Source organism: Nelumbo lutea, chromosome 1, assembly GCF_056320005.1.
Source record: "Nelumbo lutea isolate HS-2025 chromosome 1, American lotus-T2T, whole genome shotgun sequence".
NCBI lineage: Eukaryota > Viridiplantae > Streptophyta > Magnoliopsida > Proteales > Nelumbonaceae > Nelumbo > Nelumbo lutea.
In genome coordinates, this window is record NC_142684.1 from 149,164,634 (window position 1) to 149,179,491 (window position 14,858).

The following is a 14,858-nucleotide window of genomic DNA, read 5'->3' on the forward strand; positions in this document are numbered from 1 at the left end:
TAGACAAGTATCAAGGAGTTCACACACCAATAAGTCATTCAGTTCAGCCACTTCAGCGTTATCAAACAGCTCATAAGAGCAAGGGGAAGACATGACAGCATAGACAAGTGAACATTTAAGCATATCATTCAAGAGCCAATATAGACAACAAACCCCACTTTTTTAAGTTTGTATTGAAAGGTGGATCAGAGGTGTGGACAGCAGGTAAAAAGAGAGAGATGGAAGAGGGGAGCAAGTTGGATTCATAATATTCATTTATGCTGCTGCTGCAAATCCAACTCTTAGATTGCCAAAGTCAAACACCGTGTGGTAGCTGCCCATGAAAACATCCCCCAAGATCCTGCATTTCATAATTTCCATGGTTAAAAATTCAGAATCATCATTACTACCACTTTGAGCATTCTATGCTAGAGAACCCACACAAAATTATGACTAAATGCACCATCAAAAACCATCACCAGAACATATGGAAGTAGGGAAAAGAGAAAGAAACTCAAGATTACAAGAGCTAGAAACAATACCATAGAGGTCCACGAGGAGGAGGAATATCCAAAGCTGTAAATCCGCTGATGCACTGAGCTTCAGGCCCTTCGCCCACTTTGAGGATGTACTGACCATATCAACATATAAATAAATCAACAAATATTAAGGCAGGCGCACTGCAATAAAGCAGAAGCAAAACATGTACATTATAGAAATTAAAACTATACATGGATGTACTGCACTATAAAAGAAACATTTCAAGGTAAAATTCAGAAACACAACCACAAAGAAATGATAGATGGGTCGCGTTGAATCCTATGACAAATTCAATTCTACTTGAACCAATACCACTGCAACGAATACATTTCTATAATGAATCTGTGCTAGTTCAGAATTTAATCATTTGTACATAGTTTCCGAAAGCTCAATCAATCTCTCGACCCAGAATTGAACATCCTCGAATTTTGCTTCATTTTGAGAAAAGGTGAAGTATAATTGTATTAAAGCGAAAAAAAAAAGGTCCTTGAATCTTGCTTCTCAGTACTGCACTATAAAGGAAACATTTCAAAGTAAAATTCAGAAACATAACCACAAAGAAATGATAGATGGTCGCGTTGAATCCTATGACAAATTCAATTCTACTTGAATCAATACCACTGCAACGAATACATTTCTAAAATGAATCTGTGTCAGTTCAGAATTTAATCATTTGTACATGGTTTCCAAATGCTCAATCAATCTCTCGACCCAGAATTGAACATCCTCGAATTTTGCTTCTTTTTGAGAAAAGGTGAAGTATAATTGTATTAAAGGAAAAAATAAAAAGGTCCTTGAATCTTGCTTCTCAATCCTATGGCCTTCTTTTTTACGAGTAAACTAGAAGATAATCTTGTAAACCCATGGGTCATAAATCCTGTAGAGTGACAAACTGTGGCTGGGTATAAATTTTATAAACCTATAAATTCTGTAATATAGACCCATTTTGCATTTGGACATAAATTTATCCAGATGGTGTCTTCCAATTTTGCATTTTACCATTGATCAAAATGTAGGAATAATCATTTCAATTCAAGCGAATCAAATCATGGGTGGAATTTAATTCCAACTACCTTCCCAAGGTCTGAACAAACAGAATACAACTTGCAATTGTAGAAGAATTGTCATCCCAATCGGTATGTCAGACAACCTTATCACTTCATTATACCATCCCCTTTTTTTTTTTGGATTACTAACTGCTCCATGTTCATCAGCAGTTTTTATCTTGTGCATATGAAGAATGATTAGTGCCCCCGTGCTTTATTTGAATGAACTTCTGCAGACGGTGATACCAAATTTCATTGTCTAGAAACAAGTTCTTTAAATGTCTGATCTTTATAATAGAATGACCACCTAAATTTTGTTCGACACCCTTCTAATACATCCCAAGATTCCACCAAACTAGACTGTCACCTATATGTTCCATGTGCTCTGTAAACTCAGTACAGGCAAAAATAAATTGCATGAGACTTCTTCTATAAGAAATAAATTTCTGTTATTAATCCAAGCACAGAAGTAAATAGAGTAGAGGTTCTAGTAGGAAGGGCAGATGGAAGAAGTGGGTAAAATGATAAACAAGGTCACTACTACGTTAGGAATCTCTAATTTCCACTTATTTGTGCCATGACCCCTTCAAGTACAGGATAAAGTTGCCACAAAATGAAAAATATGCATGATGTTAATTCTTCCAGATATTTTTATCATATGCCACACAGGCAATACCTTTAATATATTCTTCATATCATTTCATTTTGTGGTAACTACCATATAAATTTTATGATAAATTATGAATACTTCAACAGATGAAATCAAAAGTCAAATTGGCAGATATTTACTTCTACCCAGCAGTCTAATGGCATACCTCTTGTGGAGTAAGGTCAAACACTTTACCACCAATAGTAAAGGAAACAATAGGCATGGAAGAAAGCTTATCACAATCAACAGAAGATTGTCCCATTGGACTAGGCAAACGATCGCAAAGCTGCAATTACAAATGATGGCATGAGGCAAACTCCAACTCTATCTTATCAAAGAATAATTAAACATAATGCAAGGCCATTCACCTCATTGACGTAGTTCAATATCCGATCTTGTGTTTGGTTCTGCCTAAGTTGATTTTGCATCCACACAACTGTCATTTCACAAGCAGAGCACATGGTGTCATGCAGACCACCGGATGACTTGTCATTGCTCTCATCTACTACACTCTTGATGCCAGTACTGTAAAGACATATGACCAATTTACCAAGTTCTGATTGGAAAATATTCAAGGAATCATTAATTGATGAAGATAATAGTAACAAAGAGAAAGGCTTCCCTAACCTAACACCTCGAGTCCCATCAAAAGTGCATAAACCAATCTGGGAGCATATTTTCTTTGGTGGTGCCTGTAAAGACAGCCAATGGAACAGAGATGGTTCATACTCAAAAACAGCTTAAGATCTTGATATGACATACAGCAAGGGAAACAGAAGAAATTATCATTCATTTTGTTTGTATGTAGATGGGTGGGGGTATGTTATGAGAATACCTCTGCTAATAGCATTTCTAATATTACTTGCCCATATTGTGCAACAACTGTCTTGCATTCCTGGCTAACAACCCCAGAAGCTCCAATTTCATGATTGATTTCAGTAATGATAGTCTGCAAACAAAAAAATCAGGAAAATATTAATTGGATGTACTTCTCATTCTACTCATTTATTTCATATTAAGACTAGCAAAGAAGTATTTGCATGTGTTTGTGTATAACAATAACTTTGAATTTCTGATTGTTAACAATGCATTTGCTGGATAAGCCTCAATAAAGATTAACAGCTTGTCAACAAGTCAAAACCAAGATCTTCTATCAATTGAATAACGACATAGCCTTTACAGGTCTTTGTGATATTTATATGTATTACACCATTTATGAACATTGGTGCAGAATAGTCATATGCAATCAATTTGCGTTTAAACTTTTCATGCCTGTGCATTTTGGTGAAGACTGGTCTTTCATGTCAGCATCATTTGGAGAATAAGAAATTATAACACTGATACATAAAACCTGAAAGTTAGCAATCAATGGAAAAACTTAAAAACACTGATACATACCGATGGACCAGCCAACAATGAGGTTCCAGAATCAGCAATAGCTGCACAACCACCTGAGCAGAATCCTGAAACCAGTACAGTTATATCATAAATTTTAGTGGTGAACATAAAAGACAGCATTCCCTGGCTACAAGAAAGATAAACATAGAAGAGAGTTCTCTACTTACCAGTTGTTTTACCACCAATCAGAACATCTCCCATATCAAACTGAAGATAAGAGAAAAATAAATAGAAGATTAGAAGTGAAGAGCAATAATAGTAAAATATTTTATTAACTACAAATAGCAACCGAGTAATCTACCTACCTGCCAATATCCTTTCCGAGTCACCGGGACATATGTATGCTGGCCCTTGTAATGATTTGGATCAACTCCACCAAACACAATTTCACCCCCTTCTTCTTCTTGTGGATTTCGGTTGAACCAAAATGAGAAAATAGGTTCTTTAATAAGTCCTTGGTTAACCATGTTGTACCTAGAGTTGGTGCATTTAAGTCAGCACATAATGTATTTTATAGATATTAATTATTTTGCTTTTTCTCATCACCTTTTCTCATTTTATTACATATTTATCTAACTTCTTTTTTTTTCCTCCCTTTAGTATCAAATATTTTTAAGAATCTTGTATTCCCTAAATATTCTGCTCCTGCCACTCTTGGAAATGGAACAAAATCTTGAAACTTCAAAATTCTTGACAAAATTTAAATTCTTGGTCTGGAATCCAATTTCTGTAGTTAATAAGGAATTAGAACATTGTAAATTATCTTTGACTTCCCCCTTATCAAGAAACTATTAGCACCTCAATAGCTAAGATACAGCAGCATACCAAACAGGGACAGCATTCCCAACTGAAATCTCCTGAAATCCAAGCCCAAGTATGCCATCAAACTTGGCAGCCAAAAACGTAAGACCAGGCTCTCTAGTTGCCTCAATGAATTCCTGGAAACGATGGCATGTATGAGTGCACAAAGACTCTTAACAAACTACAGGGTTTGACAAGACAGGACACATGTACCTACCTGATCTTTCACAACGAGGTCACCAACATTGACATCGTCTTCACTGAAGAAACCAGCAATAGCTCCAGTGCCATATTGAATCTCTGCTGATTTCCCTGCAAGATGGATGGGATAACACCACATTCAAAAGTTGAAGCATCCTCTAAGCATAATGCCATGATCTTAAGTTCATAACTATGAACTCAGCATGCATATAAGAACATGATCGGATAATAGACCTCCTTTGCTGTCAAGGCACTTACACATAGAGATCATCAGCCTAACAGCCCACTGTATGGTTAAAACTTTTTAGATTCTTTGCTTTTGTTTTTTACCAAATATATAGAAATGAAAATCAAACAATGGATGACTGCTAGTTAATGGGTATACATAGAAACAGATATACGTAAGAGCCATTTTGCCAAGAGATCCCTTCAAGCAACCAATCAGGAAGGATCTTTCTCAGATACAGATTCATGGACCCTGATTGATGATTTCAAGCTTCCACATGCAAATAGAAATAACCCTTCCTAAACAGGAAACAGAACCTCAAGAATGAAGGAGCGTAATAGAAGAGGTCAGAATAACCTTTTAGATCGCTGTAGATCTGTTGAAGATTTTTGAAGTTTTTCCTTTTTTGTTCCATAATAAATTAATACAAATAAACAAGGGGGCAAAACCCTCCTCACATGAATAATTTATGTAACTTCGCATGTTAAGATATTGCATGTAGCATGAGTTTGCACACCTAAAACCAGAAAACCATTACACATCATGAACCCCCCCCCCCAGTGCCTAAAAAATTGCCTACTAGGTCTGTGTAACTACTTGCCTGCTTGGCCCAGAATATTTTTTCAATCTATTGAATTCAAGCTTTTTTTTTCTAGTTTCCCTTATCTGAGAAAAAAAATTAACAAGACATCAACAAGAAATTTAAACTCCTGACAAATAACAAATCAGCTGAACTGAAGAAAAATGTCATCGTGCGAATGATGGGATAAGGAAACAAAAGCAAACCATTTTTCTTGTAGGTGCTAGACAAGGTAGACTTGTATTTGGAATGGAAATAGCAAGCGACCTGTCAAGATAGAAAAAACACTATGTTCATTTTTACGCAATCAAATATAGTAAAACTTCCAAAGGAGAAAATCCATCAAACATCCTGTTACTTGCGACCCACCGAGAAGTAGCACTTTGAAGATGGTACCCACAAATTAGAACTACCAGTGTCAAATATCACAGTGAACTTCTGAGGGGGAGTTCCAATACCAATCTCTCCAAAATACTGGGCATCCATGTAGTTCTTAAGTGATATTATGTCAGTAGCTCCAGAGTCCCCATGGTTCCCGCCAAGATGATACTTCCGTGTAAAAGCTCTTAGAGGCTCCTCTCCTTCAGGTTTAAGTAGAGCAGCGAGTCGGTTATTCTGGTCGAATTTCCTCTTCTTCAGCCCAATTCTAAACAGCCCATCATTGGGCGAAGAAAGGACCAGAGAAAACAAAAGGAACGAAAGAAAAAGAGAAGGCACAGTAGCTTTGTATTTGATTCCCATATTGACCTGCCAAAAAGTTGTTGTTTTTGTTTAGAGCTCACGAAATGCAAGAACACATACCCGCACCATTGTAGCAACAGAACAAAAACAGAATTTATCGATAAAATTTTCTAAACAAATTATGAAACCCTAAGAAGATCGACCGGTGCATAATCGTAAATGAGAATGGAGAAGCATAAATTTCCAGGAGAAGCACATAAGACACCCAAAATAGCATAAAATGGTTTCCAATTTTCCATGGGCATCAATATTGCAGAGAGAATAAAAAACAATAAAAAAATCACCATGCAGCGCAATGAAAATGACTAAGGACCAGGAAAACGCCGGAAGCCTAACTACAGGCCACGACCATGGCAAATAACTGCAAAATTTTGAGGAAAGATGGACCGGAAGTGAAGAAACCCGGGAAATCTAGAAGGAAATCCGTTGGTTTTACTCCATGACCATATATGTCACATTACTAAACCCTATCGATTCAACCAAATTAATAGGATCAAAAGAATCTAAATTAATACTAAATAAGAATAAAGAAAACAGAACAAAATTCAAACAGAATCGAAGGCGACAACTTACGGAATGGATCAACTTCGCATAGAAGACGAAGAGAGTGGACAACGAAGAGAGACTCGAAGAAACCAAGAAAGAGAAGAAAGAGAAAAGAACGATTCAGGGAGAGCGACAGAAAAACTAAAAACTACCATTCAGAAAGCTTTTCCTTCAGCTTAGCAACCAGTCGTCGAACTTCGAAACTGCGTCGAAGAGAGATTTAAGTGCCTCAGAATCTCAGCCGTCTGATTCTTTAAATCCAGTTGTTTTCAACGGAAAACTTTAAGCAAACTCCGATAACAGTCGAGGCGAGGTTATTGATTTAATGCCTTGGAAACCAAGGATCCTGAATCAACGGTGAGGATGGAGGAAAGGCGGGAAGCAACTTAAATTAGTACGTCCCATTAAAAAACTACAACAGCGTTGAGTATAATAATGACTTAATGGACAGATGGAACGGTACGTGCAGGAAAACGACGCCCCGGATTCTCTCGTTTTGGTTATAACCGACGAAGTTTTACGTGCGTGTCAAGCATGCATTTTGGTTCACTTCCCACGCGACGCTTGTTCAAACGCTTTGCCCTCCTTACTTTCTCTTTTCGACTTTCTTTGGTTGTTGGTGAATGGGACACCCTGCTGCAGATGGATACCAACGCGCATCTGCGACCTCCACTACCAACAACGTTGTCCTTTTTAACTTTTTTTAAATTTAAGGGATAATTCCCGGTGGGTATCATACTTTAGGCTCACTGTCAATTTAGTATTCGAATTTTAAAATGTGAACAAATATTCTTCTTCAATTATCTTCTAATTTTCTTTAAAAATCATCAACAATAATAATGCATTTTTCAGCTAAGAGATGAGTTTAATTCAAAACTAATGACTCAATGTTTCTCGTTGCCCTAAACTACTATTCACCGCCATTGTACTCTTAGCTGGTTGAAACTTGGCTCCTAGCTATGACAGACAGCACCTGAAATGAAGAGGATCATGAAGGGTTTCCAGGGAGCTCTCCCGGTGAGAATACTCCAATGGCTAAGTTAGAACTATGAGAAAAACTCAAGAAAAATAAAGAAAGTTAAGACTGTTGAAAGTGCTAGCTTCAATACCTTTGCTTCATGAGAGTCGGGGTCCTCTTATACTGGAGCTCAGTCACATCAGGCGTAACCGCCACTGCCCTAGCCGTTACTGCCAGGGCTGAGGTGGCAGGTGCAGGCAGCTGCTACAGGGTACGGACTCGTCAAGTGTGCCATGCTTTTCAGAGACGGCAGGCACGACACTGCTTGACAAGAAAGTGGGCTCTGCCACTAGATCCGGCAGGTACGGATGTCAGGCAGATCTTCCCTGTAGGCAGCTGAGCTACTTTGCACCGAACCGCCCGGGGCTGGGTTGCCTCAGCACCGAGGTGCCGAGGTACACCGAGGTGCTCGCACTGGAGGCAAGCTTTAAGCAAGTACGAATAGGAGTCTCGACGGTGCTGTCCTAAGGTGTTTTCCCCTCGGGACACTTAGCCAAAAGCTGGGGTGCTCCCTTCTTAGGAAGGGAGAGCTTGGAGCCCCTTAGGAGGAGCTCACGTCTCAAGAGGAGCTTGGGTCCCTTTGCACGGAGGGAGCTCGGGGCGCTCCACCCTCGGGCTTGGGGCGAGCTGGGCCTTGCTCCTCGGCGAGTTGTCGCACCTGCCGAGTCGCTTGGTCGGGCCTCGACAAGCTTGTTACACCGAGTTGTGGCCAGGCTATCGCGTTGAGTTGTCACTTATGCCCAGTCATGTCCACGTGTCCCCGTGCTACGAGGTCGGGCCAGATCACCCTACATCAATTGCTCCCTACTCCCCGTGCTAGGGATTCTGACCCAGTGCGGGGAGTCTACGGTCTACTGGGTGGATTTGGCTTGGGGACTAAGCTTTCTTGTTCGCCAGCTCATCGGTTGGACCGGTTATCAACTTGGCTCTACCAGGCGCAACTCGGGTCGTGTACGGTCTACGCACAAACGTCATGTGACTTATGGACTCCGCGGACGTCAAAAAATGGGCTAAACGGATTTCGCCTCGAGGGTTGCACAGCCGGTTTTTATGAGGACCGTCAGATCGCTTCGATCTCAACCGTTGATGCCCGCGTATAGTGGCTATAAATAGCGGGGTTCCTGGCAATTTTCCTTCGCAACAAATCCTCAGCCGTAGTCTTGATCTCGCGTCTAAGGCCTCCAGCTCAGGTCAGTTCTCCCAAGTTTGGTTCATCTTTCTTTGGTGAGTCACCCTAGCTCCTCTTCAATTCAGTTTAGTTATGTCTTCCTTCGATAGTCAGTTAGATGAGCCCGAGGTGGGTACCTCAGCTCAGGGTGACGCCGTTGGAGTCTAGTCCCCCGAGGCGCGGGAGGCCACGGGTAACTTGGCGTCCACCTCCCACCGAGGTTGGATGCCGGACAGGTTCGGACCCTCTACCATGACCCTGGAGAGGCTCCACTTTATTCGGCAGTACAACTTGCCCGGGGAGTACACCTACAGTTTACCTGCAGGTAACTTCCCATGGGAGCACAGCCCTGACGAAGTCGTGATCTTCTGGGAGCAACTCATAGCCGGGCTCCACCTCCTCTTCCATCCACTTATAGTGGAGGTCTTGAACCATTTTAACATTACGATAGACTAGCTCCACCCGAACTCGATCCGTAACGTGGTCGGGACCATCTCCCTCTGCTGAGTATGTCCTCCCCCTGGACTTGCACATATTTTGTTTCATCCTCACAATAAAGAAGAGTGCTTCATGCATTCTCCTCGAGCACAGGAGGGCCTATTACTTGTCCCCTTGCCCGAGCTTCAAGTTAATGTATAAGCTTCCGAGCAAGATCCAGGCTTGGAAGCAGGAGTACTTTGTAGTTCGGAACCCTATGGGGTGGCCCTTCCCTACTCACTGGAGGGCGACTATCCAGGGTTGCGGCATAATCCTTGACAAGAAGACAAGGGAGACATTCCAGTCGTGGGCTGAGATCGGGTGTAGTTACAAGGATTACATCACTGAGAGCAAGCTCATCCAGGTTGGCTTGAGCCCGAGTAGGTAGTCTTAGTACCTTAGTTGTTTGGCTTGCTCCTTCCTTTTCTTTTACTCGAGTACTAATGCCGAGCTCTGTTGCAGGTTACCGCCGACCCCCACTTCCGAGCCCAAGCTTCCACCAGCTCCCTCTTCCGAGCCCGAGCTCCCTGGCGCTCCTCCGATCATTGATTTGGAGGAGTCCATACCACCTCGAGAGCCCGAAACCTTGGTTGAGCCCACTACGAAGGTAGTAGCTGAGCCCGAGATTGTACAAGGGCTGCCGACGCAGTAGCTGAGGTCTCCACCGAGCCCATTCATATAGTCGAGACGACGATCTCTAGCTCGGGGAGCCCGAATGAGGATCGAAGTATCTTGGTCCCCCAGTGCGGCCTTCGGAAAATCAAAGGGGTTGTTTACTCCAAGGAAATCTCGGTTTGGGCCGATATGCTCAACCCTGCTCAGCTCGGAGCCCGATCTGCTACCCACACTATGGTGGTAAGTTCTCTATTCTTTCTCCTCCCTTTCTTTTATATGTATGTTTCTTCGATACTAACCAACTCTCTTTGTCAGGCGAACTCCGCCATGCACGCCCTAACTCTTCAGTCCGAGAGGAACCTGAAGTGGTTTCTGATCGCTGAGGAGTCATCCTGCGCAGCTCATATCAATCTACGGGCAGCTCGCGAGAAGATCCACCAGTTGGAGAGCAGTGCCGAGGCCCAGAGGGAAGTTATTACAGTGTTGACGGTGGAGAAGGACGAGCTAGCACACGAGAAGGACGTGTTGAGGGGCGAGGTGGAGGCCCTCAAAGCGGAGCTGGCACACGAGAAGGGTGCGTTGAGGGGCGAGCTGGAGGCCCTCAAAGCGGAGCTGGCACGCGAGAAGGGTGCGTTGAGGGGTGAGCTAAATGCCCTCAAGGCAGAGGCGCAAGGCCTTAAGGAGGGCAAGAAGGCCTTCTTGCACGAGGTGGAGTTCCTCAAGGCTAACATCGAGGAGAAGACCGAGATCTTTACTCAAGCCATAGAGGAGACGAAGATCAAGGTTGTCGCGGAGTACATCCAATCTGACAAATTTGATGCCATTCTACGGGAGGCCTACTGCAAGGGGTTCACACTCAGCAGGTGGCTGATAAGGCACGCATACCCTGAGCTTGACACGAGCGCCATCACCACCTCACGAATCACAGATGAGATAGCTCGTCAAGCCACAGAGGATCCGGATTCAGAGGAGGAGGACGGTGACAAAGAAGCAGACGCCCCTGACCAGCCTAAAGCTCCCAAGGAGGTCCCGTGCGGAGATGAAGAGCCCCCGAAGTGATTGTTTTTGTATTCCAAGCCTGCAGGCTCAGTCTTTGTTGTTTTTTTTTTTTCTTTTTTTTTGTGTCAAGTTCATTGTACAAAACTTACTTGTTAATGAAATTGACTTTTCTTTTCCAAGTGTTGTTTTATCCGAGCTATCATAGTTGAGTGTGCGAAGTGATTGACATAGTAAGGCATACTAAGGCATATGCCCGAACTGTCTTCTGGTTGTACGCTGAGGTGGGCTAAGCGTCGCAGAACCTACTGGCCTGCTTGCACCCTCAATACATTATGTACTATGGTGCTGAGCTCCTTGGTCAGCTCTGTGTTTTAGCCCCTTGAGCCCTGAGAGTGACATAGAGGCGACTAGGTTATTACTCCAGAGTCTGTTAGTTCAGCATTTTGGCCCTTGAGCTCTGAGAGTGACTCGCGCACTGCTCTTGGAGTTCGCCCATGACGTAGAAGCGAATGGGTTTTATTGCACCGAGGTCTTTGTTAGCTCGGCATTTTGGCCCTTAGGCTCTGAGAGTGACACGTGGTCTTCTCAGTTACTTATAGGTAATACTGCCTTAGGTTGACAATATTCCATGCCCGAGGTACTTGTTTCCCTTCTAGGGTCTCGATCTTGTATGTTCCTTCCCCGAGTACTCGCTTTACTCGGTAGGGTCCTTCCCAGTTCAGACCGAGCTTACCAACACTGGGCTCAAGCACCATAACCTTACGGAGGACCAGGTCGCCAACACGGAGAGTTCGCTTTTTGACCCTGGTGTTATAGTACCGAGATACCCTTTGCTGGTAGGCCATGGTCCTGATGTATGTGAGGTCTTGTACTTCGTCAAGTAAGTCGAGGTTGGTACGTAGCTCATCTTCATTTGCCTTGTCATCATACGCTTCTAGTCTCAGCGAGGGAAACTTCGAACTCGGCTGGAATGACTGCTTTGGTGCCGTAGGTGAGGTTAAAGGGGGTTTCTCCTGTGGCAGTCTTTTTCGTGGTACGATAGGCCCATAATACACTGGGTAGCTCGTCTGCCCATAGTCCCTTAGCTCGGTCCTTCGCGCCTTTAGTCCGCGGAGAATAGCTCTGTTCGTGACTTCCGCCTGACCATTTGCCTGAGAGTGCACTACTGAGGTGAAGTTCTGTTGAATTCCCATGTCTTGGCACCAGTTTTGGAATTTGATGTCTTCAAACAGCTTACCATTGTTAGAGATCAATACCCGAGGTAATCCGAAATGACACACTATGTTCTTCCAAAAGAAGTTATGCACATTCCGGGCTGTGACTATTGTGAGGGGTTCAGCCTCGACCCAATTCGTCAAATAGTCAAGTGCCACCACCAGAAACCTCATTTGCCCTATCGCTGGTGGGAATGGCCCGAGTAAGTCAATCCCCCATTGTGCAAATGACCACGGGCTGGTGATGTATTTTAGGTTGGCAGCAGGGCAGTGATGGATGTTGGCATGCTTTTGACACTTGTCGCATTTTTTGATGAGCTCGGTCACATCTGCCTTCATCGTTGGCCAGTAATACCCCTGTCGTAGTGCTTTCTAAGCAAGGGCTCTACCCTCCAAGTGTCCACTACACAGGCCTTCATGAGTATCACGGAGGATGAGCTTGGCTTCAAAGGGTCGCAAGCAGCGCAGGTAGGGGAGCGTGTAGGATCTTCGGTACAGCTGTTCTTCTATCATGACGTATTTGGATGCCTGGCGCTCTTCCCTCCTAGCGGCATTACGATATGTGGGAGGGTCCCGTGTAGCAGGAAGCTCGTGAGCGGATCAATCTAGCTTGGCTCTACTTGAACGATGGGAGTGACCTCCTCTACCCCCCTGAGAATGCTAGGTCGAGGCAAGTTCTCTATGTACACAATTCTCATGGTGTTATTGCTAGTGCTGGCTAACTGGAACAAGGCGTCGGCCTTAGCGTTCTCTATCCTTGGAATTTGTCGGATGAAGTGTGACTGGAAGTTGAGTAGGGCCTCTCTTGCTTTGGCTAAGTAAGCTATCATGGTTGGTTCGCGAGCTTCGTACTCACTCGTAACTTGGTTAACCACAAGCTGGGAATCACTATAGACGACAATGTGCTTGGCTTTTACTTCTTTTGCCAGATCCAACCTGGCTAGTAGCGCCTCGTACTCTGCTTCATTGTTGGATGCCGTGAACTCAAAGCGTAGTGCGTACTCCAGTTTCATACCGCTGGGTCCGTACAGAACGATCCCAGCCCTGCTGCCCTACTGGTTTGACGAGCCATCCACGTGAAGGATCCAGGGCTCCTCGTCCCATTTTGCGCTTGTCCTAACTAGGAGAGATGCCGCGTTGGTTGCAACTTCATGGCGCTCAAGCTCAACCGACCTGGGAACCCTGGGCTCGCCCGCACTGGGGGCCTCGCGTTCCACCGACCTAGGGACTTCTGAGCTAAAGGTGCATTCTGCAATGAAATCCGCTAAGGCTTGGGCCTTGATAGCAGTTCGCGGCTTGTACTAGAGTTCGTACTCGCTGAGCTCGATGACTCGCTTTGTCAACCTTCTCGAGACCTCGGGCTTGAGCAAGACTTGCCTTAGAGGTTTGTGGGTAAGGACAACGATAGTGTGAGTTTGGAAATATGGGCGGAGTTTCCGGAATGCTATGACTAGTGCATAGGCTAACTTTTCTATCTCTAGGTACCTTGTCTCTGCTCCCTGCAATACTTTACTAACATAATAAACGGGTCGTTGGACCCGATCTACTTCTCTTATTAGTACCGAACTGACCACATCATCACTTGCCGAGAGGTATAGCTCTAACACATCACCCTCTTCAGGTCGGGTTAAGACTGGGATGCTGGTGAGGTGTTTTTTGAGCTCGTCGAACACTAGCTAGCACTCTTCGGTCCATTCAAAGCCTTTGCTTTTTATGGTCTTAAAGAAGGGCAGGCAGCGATCTACTGACTTGGACATGAAGCGGCTCAAAGCGGCTAACCAGTCGTTCAACTTCTGAACCTCCTTCAATTTCTGGGGTGGTTTCATTTCTAGGATGGCTTTGATTTTGTTCGGGTTGGCCTCAATGCCTCACACGATATACCCTAGGAACTTACCCGAGGTGACACCAAAGACACACTTGTTCAGATTTAGTTTCATATTAAATCTACACAAGATTTCAAAAACTGAGCGTAAATCTTGTATTAAATCATGTGAAAATTGGGTTTTGACGACCATGTCGTCTACATAACACTCTACTTTTATGCCAATTAGTGGCTCAAACAGTTTATTTACAAGTCTTTGAATAGTGGCCCCAGCATTTTTCAACCCGAAGGGCATGACCTTTTAATAGTACAGGCCAAACTCGGTTATGAAGGCAGTTTTCTCTTCGTCAGCTAGGTCCATCTTGATCTGATTGTAACCCGAGTAAGCATTCAGGAAGCTCAGCAACTCATGCCCCGAGGTCGCATCCACTAGACGGTCGATCCTGGGAAGTGGGAAGCAGTCCTTTGGGCAAGCTCGGTTCAGGTTGGTGTAGTCGACGCACATGCGCCATTTACCGTTAGCCTTCTTCACCAGAACAAGGTTGGCCACCCAGCTCGGGTAAAGAGCTTCCCTGATAAAATCGGCTGCAAGGAGATTCCCGATGAGGTCTATGCCTCACGTCGCTCTAGGGCTAAGTTGCATTTCTTCTGTCTAACGGGCCTAACTACAGGATCAATGTTGAGCCTATGAGTTATAATGATGGGGTCTATGCCGGGCATTTCTGACGCTGACCATGCAAAAACATCTAAATTTTTGAGTAAGAAACTTACCAGTTGAGACCGCAGGGATTCCTCAACAGAAGCACCGATTTGAAGTAGCCGAGCTGGGTCCTTTGCT

At 43.9% G+C, this 14,858-nt stretch overlaps 1 protein-coding gene across 4 annotated transcripts; it reads right to left on the reverse strand.

The window, feature by feature from the left end:
- On the reverse strand, positions 1 to 7,390 carry LOC148878299 (aspartic proteinase A1-like). 4 transcript variants are annotated; one of them, XM_088952640.1, is made up of 14 exons: positions 6,860 to 7,390; positions 5,790 to 6,167; positions 5,627 to 5,687; positions 4,631 to 4,725; positions 4,438 to 4,550; positions 3,918 to 4,086; positions 3,780 to 3,819; positions 3,613 to 3,677; positions 3,050 to 3,163; positions 2,842 to 2,906; positions 2,583 to 2,739; positions 2,381 to 2,500; positions 522 to 610; positions 1 to 340 (listed from the first exon to the last, which is right to left on the reverse strand). In XM_088952640.1, exons 1-14 carry the CDS (start codon positions 6,860 to 6,862, stop codon positions 256 to 258), a joined length of 1,554 nt encoding a protein of 517 aa, XP_088808766.1. In that variant the 5' UTR covers positions 6,863 to 7,390; the 3' UTR covers positions 1 to 255. The 4 variants fall into 4 exon arrangements, with proteins under 4 accessions (XP_088808766.1, XP_088808759.1, XP_088808752.1 ...); XM_088952633.1 differs by having other exon boundaries at positions 6,735 to 7,371; XM_088952626.1 differs by having other exon boundaries at positions 6,446 to 6,899.
- Positions 7,391 to 14,858: the final 7,468 nt, after the last annotated feature.

Bases quoted from the DNA above. Each gene is read 5' to 3' on its own strand.
- LOC148878299 (XM_088952619.1), bottom strand. From the start codon at position 6,400: ATGGAAAATTGGAAACCATTTTATGCTATTTTGGGTGTCTTATGTGCT. The intron at 5,688-5,789 runs GTGGGTCGCAAG...CTATCTTGACAG, and splicing joins CTTCAAAGTGCTACTTCTCG to GTCGCTTGCTATTTCCATTC. The intron at 4,551-4,630 runs GTAGGTACATGT...CATCGTTTCCAG, and splicing joins ACCTCGTTGTGAAAGATCAG to GAATTCATTGAGGCAACTAG.